Source organism: Drosophila santomea, chromosome 3L (genome assembly GCF_016746245.2).
Source record: "Drosophila santomea strain STO CAGO 1482 chromosome 3L, Prin_Dsan_1.1, whole genome shotgun sequence".
NCBI lineage: Eukaryota > Metazoa > Arthropoda > Insecta > Diptera > Drosophilidae > Drosophila > Drosophila santomea.
In genome coordinates this window covers 20,173,482-20,185,986 of record NC_053018.2, presented here as the reverse complement: position 1 = coordinate 20,185,986, position 12,505 = coordinate 20,173,482, and the positions used below count along the sequence as shown (strand labels likewise).

Genomic DNA, 12,505 nt, shown 5'->3' with positions numbered 1-12,505 from the left:
CATAAAGGGGTTTATATGAGCCATTACAAATTCTGAGATGACCTAATTTGCGTATAACTGTTCATACAAGTTGTTCTGTAATGATCCTTCGTAAATATTTTTACTTTTAAACATACTAGACAAATCGAAAATCGATAGCTGTGCCGGACGAGCGCACTGCCACCTCTAGTTTATGAGTCGCTTTAAAACAAAAGAAAGTTTTTAGCAGCTCCCCTACCTTTAGTTTCTTTACCTGTGAGTAGTCAAGATCCTTCGAGTGTCAAGCCCGATACTAATCGGTGGTGATTCCCAAGAAGTCCCATCACACAACTACGGCTTCACAGGGGGAGGCGTCCAGCGCTACGGAGGCGAACGAACGCACACCACTGATGGCTGCTGTCAATCTCCAGGCTTCGTGCTCCTCTGGGCTCGCCTCCGAGGACGATGCCAATGTGGGCAGCCAGATCGGCGAGGCGGAGCGTTTGGAACGACCTCCAAGGCGGCAACAGCCACGGAACAATTATGGCTCCAGCAATCAGGATCAACCGGATGCGGTGCGTGTACCAACTGCCAATTTTGTTAAATACACATTTAACTATCGAATCCCTTTTCCTGCCAGGCTATACTTGCTGTGCCCAATGTGGTGATGCGGGAACCTAGTAGACCGCGCTCTTCTAGACTGCCCGGAGAAGGAGGTGCAGGGGGTAGTGGTGAATTGGAGGAGGAACAGGGCCTGAAATACGGCGCCCAGCATGTAATCAAATTATTTGTGCCCGTCTCCCTTTGCATGCTGGTGGTGGTGGCCACCATCAACTCCATCAGCTTCTACAACAGCACGGATGTCTATCTGTATGGTTAACAAGAATTCAACTTTTCTGCAATATCGGTCTGAGCTTAATGTTTCTTCAATCCCCAGCCTCTACACACCTTTCCATGAACAATCGCCCGAACCTAGTGTTAAGTTCTGGAGTGCCTTGGCGAACTCCTTGATCCTGATGAGTGTGGTGGTGGTGATGACCTTTTTACTCATTGTTTTGTACAAGAAGCGTTGCTATCGTATCATTCACGGCTGGCTGATTCTCTCCTCCTTTATGTTGCTGTTCATTTTTACGTACTTATATTTGGAGTAAGCTAAAGCCTCTTTCGTTTGATGTACAAGTAATAATTTGCCCAATTCAGAGAGCTTCTTCGCGCCTATAACATACCTATGGACTACCCTACCGCGGTGCTAATTATGTGGAACTTTGGAGTGGTCGGTATGATGTCCATCCATTGGCAGGGCCCTCTGCGGTTGCAGCAAGGATATCTTATTTTTGTGGCAGCCTTGATGGCTTTGGTGTTCATAAAATACCTGCCCGAGTGGACTGCCTGGGCTGTATTGGCTGCCATTTCTATTTGGGGTGAGCTGGGTGCAGTTTTACGGCTAGGATGGTGAGGTTACTAAGTGATTTTTATTTATTTATAGATCTCATTGCTGTCCTCTCTCCAAGAGGACCCCTCCGCATACTCGTGGAAACGGCCCAGGAGCGAAATGAGCAAATCTTCCCCGCTCTGATTTACTCATGTAATAATCATCAATCTACTTAAACACTATTGATGTTAAATAATATATCCTTTTCAGCCACTGTCGTTTACGCACTTGTAAACACTGTCACGCCCCAGCAATCGCAGGCCACTGCTTCCTCCTCGCCGTCGTCCAGCAACTCCACCACAACCACCAGAGCCACGCAGAACTCGCTGGCTTCGCCGGAGGCAGCGGCGGCTAGTGGCTTACGCACAGGTAACTCCCATCCTCGACAGAATCAGCGGGATGACGGCAGTGTACTGGCAACTGAAGGTATGCCACTTGTGACTTTTAAAAGCAATTTGCGCGGAAACGGTACATATGCATTATATTTTTTATGATTTATCTACTTTTCTCCAATGTGTAAATGGCTTATTTGGCGTTTGGTCTGTTTTTGTGCTCTCACGTAATCATTGTCTTGTTTAGTAATGTTGGGCATATGGTATAAAGCGCTGCTAGTAGTCTATTTTAGGGCCTTTCGTAAGATTACACCTCAAAAACTTAATTTGTTGCTTACTTCTAGCTGAGGCTGCAGGTTTCACGCAAGAATGGTCTGCTAATTTGAGCGAACGTGTGGCCCGACGCCAAATTGAAGTTCAAAGTACTCAGAGTGGAAACGCCCAGCGATCTAACGAGTATAGGACAGTAACAGCTCCAGATCAGAATCATCCGGATGGGCAAGAAGAACGTACGTATATTATATATATATGAGTGTGTAAACCGTAACCGTATTCTGATAAACGATTTCATGTAGGTGGCATTAAGCTTGGGCTAGGTGACTTCATCTTCTACTCTGTATTAGTGGGCAAGGCCTCTAGCTACGGCGACTGGACGACAACAATCGCTTGCTTTGTGGCCATCCTGATTGGACTCTGCCTCACTCTTCTGCTTCTGGCCATTTGGCGCAAGGCGCTTCCCGCCCTGCCCATCTCAATTACGTTCGGATTGATATTTTGCTTTGCCACCAGTGCGGTGGTCAAGCCTTTCATGGAGGATCTATCGGCAAAGCAGGTGTTCATATAAACTGTTCATATAAAAAGACAAGGACACATCAAATGTCTTACAGTATCATAGTCTAACAAAGCTTTTTGTAATCCAATTCTTTATTTAACAAAATGCATAGTAACAAACTCGACTAATTATTGCTTGCGCTTAATGATAGTTTTGTCCACTATGTTGATCAGCCAGCCGGGTTCCAGGCCATAGAATACTTGCCTGGGATCCTTTGCAGTGGTGAGCATCTCGTATGCGGAATCTTCTTCAATTTTGGGCAGCTGATAGCCGTACTTCTGGGCCAGCACCAGGCGGTCCTGGCTGATCGCCTCGGGATTGGCCAGGTAGCCGCGATTTTTGGGATTCGTATAGTAGTCCACTGCATCTTGGGGAGGCAGCATGCGGCTGGGAATAGGCACTCCCTTTTGGAACCACTTCTTCGGATTGACCATCATGTGAAGGCTGCGTGGATCGTAATAGGCGGTACGGATTACACCGCCGTTCTTCTCTATGGCCGCTATAACCGCCTCGCTAGCGTGCTGCACCTCAATGTTGATCTTGGCCTGGAAATTGTCCAGTCCGTCGTCCGTTAGCTGGAACCCATACTCCATTTCAGCGGGTTTGAGCTTCAGGAGGCCAGAGTTGCACAGCGTGCTGATGTCGATGGGCTGGCTGATGTCTATCCTGTTCGTGTCAATGAGCACTTGCAGTTGGAGCAGCGAAATGGGCGGATACTGGCGCTTCAGGTGGTGTCCCTTGTAGTAAGGCTCGTAGGGGAATCTCAAGTAGAAAGGCTGATTGCCCGTTTCATAGCCCAATCGCATGAAGTTCTGCCGCTGTCCGGATCCCTTGTTGCCCGCTCCATGCTTATCTCCCCCGTGTTGTGCCCTGCCACGCTTGTCCTGCCGAAATAATAAACAAAATATTTGTTAATAGTTTATTGACTGCATGCTGTTATTCAACCACTCACATTTTGTTTTGAGTTTGGATTTGGTCGTAGATTGCCGATTTGAACGCGCGGTAAAGTGCGTAACAGCTTCAGCGCCTTGTCCGAGGTTTCTCGCAGGTGTGCCATAGCGAACTTATCTTAATTTATTTAATAAAATAATGTTTAACGGGGAAAAATAAAAATTTAGACGAGAGCGTAGGACCCCAGTTTGTCGGCTAACAAATACCAACCGGTTTATAAAATATACCGACATTAAGTTTATGTTTCAGCTATGCGGTATTCAGTTTAGATGCGGCCACACTGCACTGTCGACGCGCAAAAGACAAACAAATACTTTATTAAATGAAATCAAAAAAAACTTAAGTATCTTTATTAAATTAGTTAAAATTAATTAAATTTTAAAACCATGACGTGTGGAACATGTCGGGGTCACAAGGAAAGAAGTGTGAAGTGCCTTATAGCCGCTTTGGACACAATCAAAGAGCACGCCTTAAGTAAGTAATTAATAATTTTTTATTTACTCTACATGTTTTATTGCTTTTAGTGATGCAACGGGATTCCGAGGAGAGCGCCAAGACTATAGAACAGCTTAAGATCCACAATGAAAAGCTGCACAAAGCCTTGGACTTACTGAAGGAGCGGCAGAGCTCCTTGGTACAGGCGGAGAAGCGCAGGAAGCTGTCGCCGAAAAAAATTAAGGAAGACATTTCGCCGCAGCCACAAAGCCAAAACTCCTTGAACATGAACATAGCCATCAGCAATATAGATCTCTCCGACGAGGAGCAAGAAATGGAGGAGGACGAGAGCATTACAGAAACGGAGACCACTGTCCTAAGCCCGCGCAAACTGAGATTGCCAAATCGGAAGCCGGACATCCGGGATCTAGAAAATGTTCAGCCAAGCAATGTTTCTGCCGGTGGGAATAGTTGGACCCGCAAGACACCCAAAAATCAGGGAGTCCTCACAAAGTTATCACTCACGCACAAAAGTAACAACTTGCACTTGAAGCAAACTCGCCTCAAATTCGAAGCAAATAGGACGAGCACTAGTGAAAAGGATATCATAGAGGACAGTCCCAATTTAAGCACCAGCCTGAAAAGATCTAGGCCGCCAAGATCTTTAATGCAGAGGTAATTATCATATAAAAATAATTCAAAATGTCTCAGAAATATAGTTCAATTATATTGTCTAATAATCGAACAATGTTTCCTAAGACTACTGTGGCACTTTAAGTTAGTTATCTTTTTTAAACTAAAAGCCAAGCTTGCAGAACAGACATCGAGAGCGTTACAAACGCAGACGCCTTGCTTACCACCACCAGCAATAGCGTAGTCAAGACCATAAAGCCAAGTTTTCAGTTGGACGTGGACGAGTTTAAAATGAATAGCTCGGAGAGTCAGATAATGCCCCCACCGGACACGCCTCCAGGCCTAAGGATCAACAACACCTCAGATAGTGTAGTTTTATTGACTCCCGCTACCCAGGATATAATCTTTGTGAATGATACCCCCGAGGATGTAACCAAACTGGGCACGATGGATGTTCTGGCCGAAATTATGAAGGATGATGACGATACCTGCTCGAGTGCTTTAAGACAATACGAAAAGGTTATGATTGACCAGCAGAAGCACATCCGACCAAATCTCCTAAAAGTGGAAAGCGTCCTTCCAATTACCAAAGTTATGAAAATTGAACCTATATCCCAGCCAGAAACAGATGTAGGCAACGAATCAACAAAACTGCCGGAGGATATTGAAAAGTATCTTATGGATATCAAAGAAGAGGACAGCAAGGATTCGGAGGAGGAGTTTCCGCGACCGGTTTTGATCAAGGAGGAACCTGAGCTGAAGGTCAAGGAACGTTTCAACATTGAATGCGTCGAATGCGAAAAGGTGTGTGCATTATTCTCGAGGTTCCGCAACCAAATAATATTTATTTTAAATTTTATCCACTTAGTTCATCAACTTTATGGGTTCAAATCTGACTGACGCGAAGATCAAAGATTATTTAGCCAAGTGCCGGCATGAAGACGCTCGTAGTTCAACGCCTCCGGGATTCTGGAATCCCCACATGGTTTCCTTCGCAGAAGGCGATCCACGTAACGAGGTTTTGATAGACTCTCGATTTTGGGACCAGAGATTAAACAAATGACATTTAGGCAATCAATTTATCAGTAGTTATTCTGTTTAGACCATTTCATTTATTTTTGATTTTGTTAAATCTCAATAATTCACATCTGATTCACAAGTTTCCTCGCTTGGCTTGTTCAATTTCAATGGCCGTGAACAAGGACTTAAAGTTGCCAGCGCCAAATCCCTGAAATAGTTTTGATTACGAATTAATTGTTCTTAGCAATAGTAGGTTAAGCAATAAATCTTACATTGTGATTGTATCGTTGGATAACTTCAAGGAAGAGGGTGGGCCTGTCCTGGCAGTTCTTCGTGAAGATCTGCAGCAGATATCCGTTCTCGTCGAAGTCTATCAAAATGTTCAACTTCTTCAGGACCTCCATGTCCTCCTTGATCTTGGTGCGGCTATGCGAAAGCTGCTCCTGAAGGATCTCGTAGTACGAGGAAGGGATGGTCAGAAACTCGGTTCCCCGAGCCTTCAGGTTGCTAACCGCCTGAATAATGTCATCCGTGTTGAGTGCAATGTGCTGGACACCACCACCGCCGTAGTACTCTACGTACTCCTGGATCTGCGATTTCTTTTTTCCATTGGCTGGCTCATTGATCGGCATCTTCACCGTCTCCTCGTAGTTTGCCATCACGATAGACCGCAGGGCGGAGTACTCCGTGTGAATCTGCGAGTCGTCCACCGACCAGAAGCGATGGAACTGCAGGATTCTCTCGTACCAGGAGGCTACGCTCTCCATTTGCAGATCCGGCTGGTTGCCCACCACGTGATCAATGAAGTTCAGTTTGGTGGAGGGCAATTCACTTAGAAGAACATCCTTGGGCGCCCGCTGGAATCCAGGTAGGAAATCTCCAGCGTAACCATTGCGCTCCACAAAAGTGTGGGTGGTGTCGCCGTACTATGTAGTACAAGATATGGAAAGGAATTTAGGATTAATCTCTAAATAATTCAGACGTATTTGCTGTGTTCCTTTTACCGTCTTGATGGTAGCGAATCTCACAAAGCCCTGATCATCGCTCTCCTCCCAAATGTCGCGGACCACTTCGGCTCCACGGGACACCGCCAGCGTAAAAATGGCATTCAAATCCTCCACTTCGAAGGCTACATCCTTGACACCGTCGCCGTGGCGCATCAGGTGGAGTCCATGCTCCTCGTCATCTGGCGTGTAGGCAGAGACGAACACAAAGACGATCTTGTTCTGGCGCACGGCATGCTTGGCGAAGCGTCGCTCCCCGGTCTCTAATCCCTGATAGCCAAGTGGTTCGAAGCCCAGACGAGTGGTATAGTAGCTGGCCGCCTGCTTGGCGTTGCCAACGTAGAAGGTCAAGTGATCAAAGCTTAGAAATTTGCCGGCTTCAGGCTGAAAGCAGAGAAGGAAGTAGGTTGTTATTATACGATCTTATATCAGCATTTATATTCGGACTTACTTTGGTTCCTTTGTCAGTATAGCTGGTCTGTTGGTAGTTATGAAGAAATAATAGTAGGCATTAGAACAATGTCGTCTTGAAATGATTACAATGACTAAAAATTAATAACTTTGGTCTAATGAAATCTTATCAGTTTATCCACTTTTATTAGTATCAGTATGACATCCTGTTTTCCAGGCTCTTTAAAGTCCACTATTTTCGCACTAAAGGGCTGTTACATAACGATATCCACATGGCCCAACTCATTTACCATTATCACTCAGACTCAATTTATGCAAATCCTCTCCTCGCACGCGATATAGATTTCTTCGTTCCGTTGATCTTACACGATCTTCAAATTGATTATGGCCTGAGCTAAGCCAGTCGAGCGCTTTATATAGGGCCCAGGTCGATCAGGTGAAAATCCTGTACTAATTTAAATATAAGCCAAACTAGTATTTTGTTTATTTCGAATGCTATATACATCGGAATATCTTAGCTAGCTGGTTATAGCTCGCATATTTTAACTCAACCTGCAGAAATTTGTTTACTAGAACAGGTGGATTCCTTAATTAATGCAATCTCGAGTGGAGTGAATTGCAATATTGTAACGTAGGACGGGCCTCCAATCTGTTTACTTCATATCTGAGCGGCGTTTTACAAGTTTTTCGCTCAAAATTTCACTTCCTCAAGATGGTTACATGAGGGTACAGATACCTATTCTTTATGCAAAAGCTCGGCTCATGGCACAATTCACCTAAATATTCATGAGACGGCAGTCGAGTGTGTTCGAAAATCGGTTGCCAAGTCGCACTGAACTTGATTCTAGTTTCGAGCCCCCAAAACGCAACAATAGGCAAACTGAGTGATAATGCTATCTGGATTGTTATTGTTATTGTTATTGTTATTGTTACTGTTCCAGTGCATAATGTGGGGCGGTGTTGAAGTTGTTTTGCATTAGAATCGCTGTGCAAGGTTCTCAAAACAAATCTACAAAAACTGGTTAACAAATCTGTTTGTTGTTACTATTTAATAAAGCGGCACACGCTAGTCACAAATCACTTATTTCGATGATTGCCGTTATCGTCTTTTAATTGCGGGGATAATAGCTTTAAGAGGATTGCAAAAGGATTTCAAGCCATTAGCGTGACTGTCATTTTTTATATTTGGAATATAACTGAGTTGTATTTGAATATGGAAAGACTGGTTTAAGAACTGGACTGTTTTTTAAATTCCCAAGTAGGCATTGAGTTAAGTAAGTTATGGTATTCTCACAGATATTGAGGAATAAGATGGCCAAGCGTTTTGGTGATCGTCATTTTAAAGTTTTAAGGTGGACAAGATCAGAATAAGCTTCTAACTTTATAGATTATATAGCAGCCAATGTGTTAAGCATTAGTTAATTATTAAAAAAATTGTTAAACGGCTTTGACATGTAGTACCAAATAAATTGTTTATTTTATGCTTGCTTTTTAGATCTCTTCATCAAGTTATTTACTTCCTCAGTTTTTATTTTTTTGGAAGGGCGGTTCTCTTAATCATTTTGACTGACGATTCGTGTCAGGTGTTTGGCAACATGCGACAAGCCCATAAATTAATAGTTTCGGCCGCTCTGCGGGCTGCTATGGATCCCTGAACACATGGCGTATGAGCAATTCAGGCAGCTAAGCATTAATGATTAGCCCTAGACAAAGTCTCCCCCAGCTGCTAATGATTTACTGACAGTCCGATGGGAAAGAGTGGGCGGAGGACTACGAAATGGTCGATTGGTCATTGGCAAGAAGCCAAATCAATGCTTGACATTTATTATGATTGGCTTATTAGGGCGCTGCAGAGGCGACAACCTGCGAAAAGTGGAAGGAGTTGGCAATGGCCCTTGTCGCCAAATTGCTCCAGATGGTGTTGTAGCTATAAAACCAAATCACTGAAAACGTTCTTGTGTTACAAACCAATTAAATTCCTTAGCGTATTATCAAACAACATTCTTCTCATTATTAATCATTAATTGTATTCAGTAGAATACAGTAAAAATAATCAACTGTGCCTCTGAAAATGTACAACGAAAACAACTTTCTAGTTTCAAATCAGCCCAAGTCCCTTTACAACATTGATTCTACTACCGCCCTTATAAGCGGCAGGGTTTTCTATTTGTTTACTTTACACCTGGCTCTCCTTGTGTTCCATTAGTCAAAGAATCCCGATGCACTCCCTCAGACCTATCCCAATAAAAATCCCAACCGCGCAGTCTCCACGGATTTGCCATTAGCTAAGCAAACTTTCGTCCTTGGCGAAATGAGAACGTTTTGGGTTTGATGTGGGTAGCCTGTTGCTCCATAAGGATATTACGTTTCCAGGGTTCTCCCGCTACCCTTTGCCACTCTCTTTTCTGCAGCAGGAGCAGCGTATCCTTCGCTCTTTCGGCTAGACGGCATTGCCAGCAGGGAAAGTTTCTCACAGGGGTTGCTTTCTAAAAGGACTATTCCCAGACAGAAGGATGTGGGTCTCTATTGTTGTCGTCAGTAACTTCGACGCGGATGCAGACAAAGAAATTAGGAGTGTCTCTAAATTTATATTTCAATTTAAGGCTTGCCTTACTTTTTGCATGTACTTTGAAGGATGTCATTGCTTTTTGTGTCCGCTTTTTATCCTTTGTTTATGTTTTGATACAATTTTATTTAAAACTCACTAGTTATTGAAAAAGGTCAATAAATATTGCCCTTTTTATGTTTAAATGCTTAAAATGCAGTGACACTCATTTCCTAAAAAGGCATAGTAAGTGAACTATTTTTGAAGTGCAACTTTGCACATATTTTTCTCAGTGCTGCGTTATGGTCCTCGTTATTGTGGTTGTTGTTGTTGCCATAGCCGCAAGCTGTCGCCGGTCTACGTCACGCTTTCCATCCTTCAGTCGCGTTTACTGCGCTGTCCAAACAACAAGCCAAAAATAATAGGAGTCGCAGTAAAAAAGAGTGGAAAAATCACAAGTGTGTAACTACTCGAAAATTATCTAATATGAATTGGAATAATTTCGTATAAATAAAACGGCAACCGCAAAAATAAATAAATAAAGTCGAACGTGCTTGAACTGTCGCTGAGCCGAAAATCATTGGTCGTTATTTTCCATTTTCCCCAAACTTTGTTTTTTGCTGGTGCTGTAAAAATTCATGTTCAACTTTTTTCAAATATTGACAAATTGGTGCGCGTCTCGTTGAGCGATTAAAATCTTAATGTTTGAAAAAATGCTAAAAAAAACAACACCAAATGGTTGGCCCCGAAAAAAACGGACAATTTTCGACACCAAAAGTCGCCCAAAGCGAGGCAAAAAAGTTTAAATGTTACAACATAAATTATACGAATTACTATGCTCTGAAAGCATTCTCTAGTTAGTGGTTCAAAAATAGTTTTCATATGTTATTTTTGCGATTTCGATGATTGATTATGCAGTGTGAAAATTGATCATAAATTTGGTAAAGCCTTAAAATCACTAGGGAATCTGAAATTGTAGCCTCGACCAGTGCCTCCCAAACTGTAAGTTGTGGGGAACGAGTTCTTGTTTGAGAATGAGCCCTTTGTTCCTCGAAACGTGCTCTCCTGCAGGATAACTCTCTTTAGCTTCGTCCTTTTCCCCCCAAAGGATTGCCTTTCCAGGGTGTTTCTTTGCTGACAGGACAGGGGTTACGAAACTCTATAAGAACGCAAGCGCAGCCATTTCTTCTGGGGTGATGCGATTTCTCATATGTTCGTTTCTAAGCAGATGGTTTTTTTTTTAGAAGGATAGAAGGTTTCTTAAGGTAGGTCCGGTGATATGGAGGCATAAAGTATTTTAGGACATAACAGTAATGGAACATTGTATGTGGCATTCTGTAAGACTAGAAGCCATAGTGAAGTGTATTGCATAGATTTTCTCATGTCTATACAAATTTGTTGTGTTGATAAGCAAATGGATGGATAAGTCAACGGTCTATAGATACAACAGTTTTTGAACAGTGCTGATAAGGAAAATCTCCATCAGCCTTAAGCACTTATCCCACCCACTAGAAACAATATTTGCATGCAAGTTTGCGAATTTAATTTGGCTCGCGTGCCAAAACTCAATCGGAAAGCATCGACAGAGTCATTTTATCCATTACCTGGGCATATGGTCGCGCCCTTTGTGTGGCATGCCACTTGCAGAGCGGGGAAGTGCCCCATTAAAGCCATAAAAACATTACCAGGGGGAGGTATTCTCAGCATGATACACTTTCACCTTGACACGCTTTTCACTGCGCTCCCTTCTCTTGCCCCAATGTCCTTTGCCAGGGGCTGGATGGTATTAGTTCTTTAAGCCCATGTGCCGTCGTCTAAAGATATTTTATAGGGTTGAGAGATATTTACCGCGGAATTATGGCTTTAAGTGCCGCGCTAGCTGAAACCACTGTGGCACTTGCGGCAGACCTAAAACTGCAACGCCATCTAGGGGTCACATTGCGAGGCGTGCGCCACCTGCATATCGCGTGAAGGGGTTAGCGGCAGGGTCACGGGTTTTACAGGGCTAATTGTCAGTTTTCCCAGAGAGAGTGAAATTTCTACAAATCGGGCAGATGCTAGGTTGCCGCCTTATTCTGGCGTCATTAGCAGCCATTCTCCAGTTAAAGATCGGCGGAGAAAGGTCGTTTTGTGATAGTGGGCAATTAAAGCCAAATAAGTCCAAGTGCTACAGGCGAACCAGTTTGGTGAATAGCTTGATCCGGCGGAGAGCTGGGGTAAGTGGAAGAAAAAGGGCTTAGAGACCCAGATTTTTTATTGACTTAATCCCGTGCAGGATTTTAAAAGATCAAAGCATATCCAGCTTAAGCTTACTGATCCGGAAGGAAAAGCGCTACAGCCAGGCAGCGCCAGAAGTTTCAGTTTTTTTTGTCAGGCCACCACAAGGGAATTAAAAGGCAAAGCAGACAACTCTTCGGCTGCAGCTTCTGAGACCGAGGAAGGCCTACGATCCGCGGAAGAAGTAGCCGCCGATTAGTGAATTTTTATCAGTTCGCTCGCGCGCTTCGATCAGCAGCATGAATTTGTAAAAATTGAAAAACGGAAGAAAAGTTCGATCCGCTCGCGAATGCGCTAAACGCGATTAAAAACTAATAAATATTATAAGACCCACATTTAGGGCAAATTTATAGAAAGAAAAAAAGTCCAAAAAAAAAAAGAAGGGAAGAAAAACCCCAACTACAAAAAAAAAGAACGATAATCATGTGTTAGTAAATTAGGCTAAGATTTCTTTTTATTATTGTGAAAAATTATTATGTGCAAAGTAACGTGAGGAGAAGTATCCGATTTCTTTGTTCTGTGTTTCATGTTGGTGTTCAATTTATAAACCACACGGGGAAAAAAAAATGTCCCGACTTTAAAAAAAAAAAAAAATAACAGGGATACCTCCTAGGAATATGCGCGAGTCAATCAATACTTTTATATTTTAAATCCAACAAGATAAACTTTACTCCC

The 12,505-nt window shown here is 43.2% G+C and overlaps 4 protein-coding genes across 9 annotated transcripts; 2 read left to right on the top strand and 2 right to left on the bottom strand.

Moving 5' to 3' along the window:
- Window positions 1–107: 107 nt before the first annotated feature.
- Window positions 108–2,682, top strand: LOC120450438 (presenilin homolog). Of its 4 annotated transcripts, none has more exons than XM_039633450.1 (9): window positions 108–234; window positions 297–533; window positions 599–828; window positions 896–1,105; window positions 1,159–1,379; window positions 1,445–1,543; window positions 1,601–1,759; window positions 2,067–2,231; window positions 2,298–2,682. In XM_039633450.1, exons 2-9 carry the CDS (start codon window positions 369–371, stop codon window positions 2,564–2,566), a joined length of 1,518 nt encoding a protein of 505 aa, XP_039489384.1. In that variant the 5' UTR covers window positions 108–234; window positions 297–368; the 3' UTR covers window positions 2,567–2,682. The 4 variants fall into 4 exon arrangements, with proteins under 4 accessions (XP_039489384.1, XP_039489383.1, XP_039489381.1 ...); XM_039633449.1 differs by having other exon boundaries at window positions 1,601–1,816; XM_039633447.1 differs by having other exon boundaries at window positions 1,601–1,858.
- Window positions 2,629–3,719, bottom strand: LOC120450445 (39S ribosomal protein L15, mitochondrial). The gene is made up of 2 exons (XM_039633459.2): window positions 3,507–3,719; window positions 2,629–3,438 (listed from the first exon to the last, which is right to left on the bottom strand). Exons 1-2 carry the CDS (start codon window positions 3,609–3,611, stop codon window positions 2,683–2,685), a joined length of 861 nt encoding a protein of 286 aa, XP_039489393.1. The 5' UTR covers window positions 3,612–3,719; the 3' UTR covers window positions 2,629–2,682.
- A 56-nt stretch (window positions 3,720–3,775) lies between these two features.
- Window positions 3,776–5,872, top strand: LOC120450440. Of its 3 annotated transcripts, none has more exons than XM_039633453.1 (4): window positions 3,776–3,979; window positions 4,030–4,615; window positions 4,756–5,377; window positions 5,442–5,872. In XM_039633453.1, exons 1-4 carry the CDS (start codon window positions 3,892–3,894, stop codon window positions 5,634–5,636), a joined length of 1,491 nt encoding a protein of 496 aa, XP_039489387.1. In that variant the 5' UTR covers window positions 3,776–3,891; the 3' UTR covers window positions 5,637–5,872. The 3 variants fall into 3 exon arrangements, with proteins under 3 accessions (XP_039489387.1, XP_039489386.1, XP_039489388.1); XM_039633452.1 differs by having other exon boundaries at window positions 4,744–5,377; XM_039633454.1 differs by lacking the exon at window positions 5,442–5,872 and having other exon boundaries at window positions 4,749–4,957.
- On the bottom strand, window positions 5,666–7,408 carry LOC120450442 (4-hydroxyphenylpyruvate dioxygenase). The gene is made up of 5 exons (XM_039633455.1): window positions 7,299–7,408; window positions 7,049–7,075; window positions 6,598–6,981; window positions 5,866–6,519; window positions 5,666–5,801 (listed from the first exon to the last, which is right to left on the bottom strand). The coding sequence occupies exons 1-5, from the start codon at window positions 7,299–7,301 to the stop codon at window positions 5,727–5,729; spliced, it is 1,143 nt and encodes a 380-aa protein (XP_039489389.1). The 5' UTR covers window positions 7,302–7,408; the 3' UTR covers window positions 5,666–5,726.
- Between the last annotated feature and the right edge of the window lie 5,097 nt (window positions 7,409–12,505).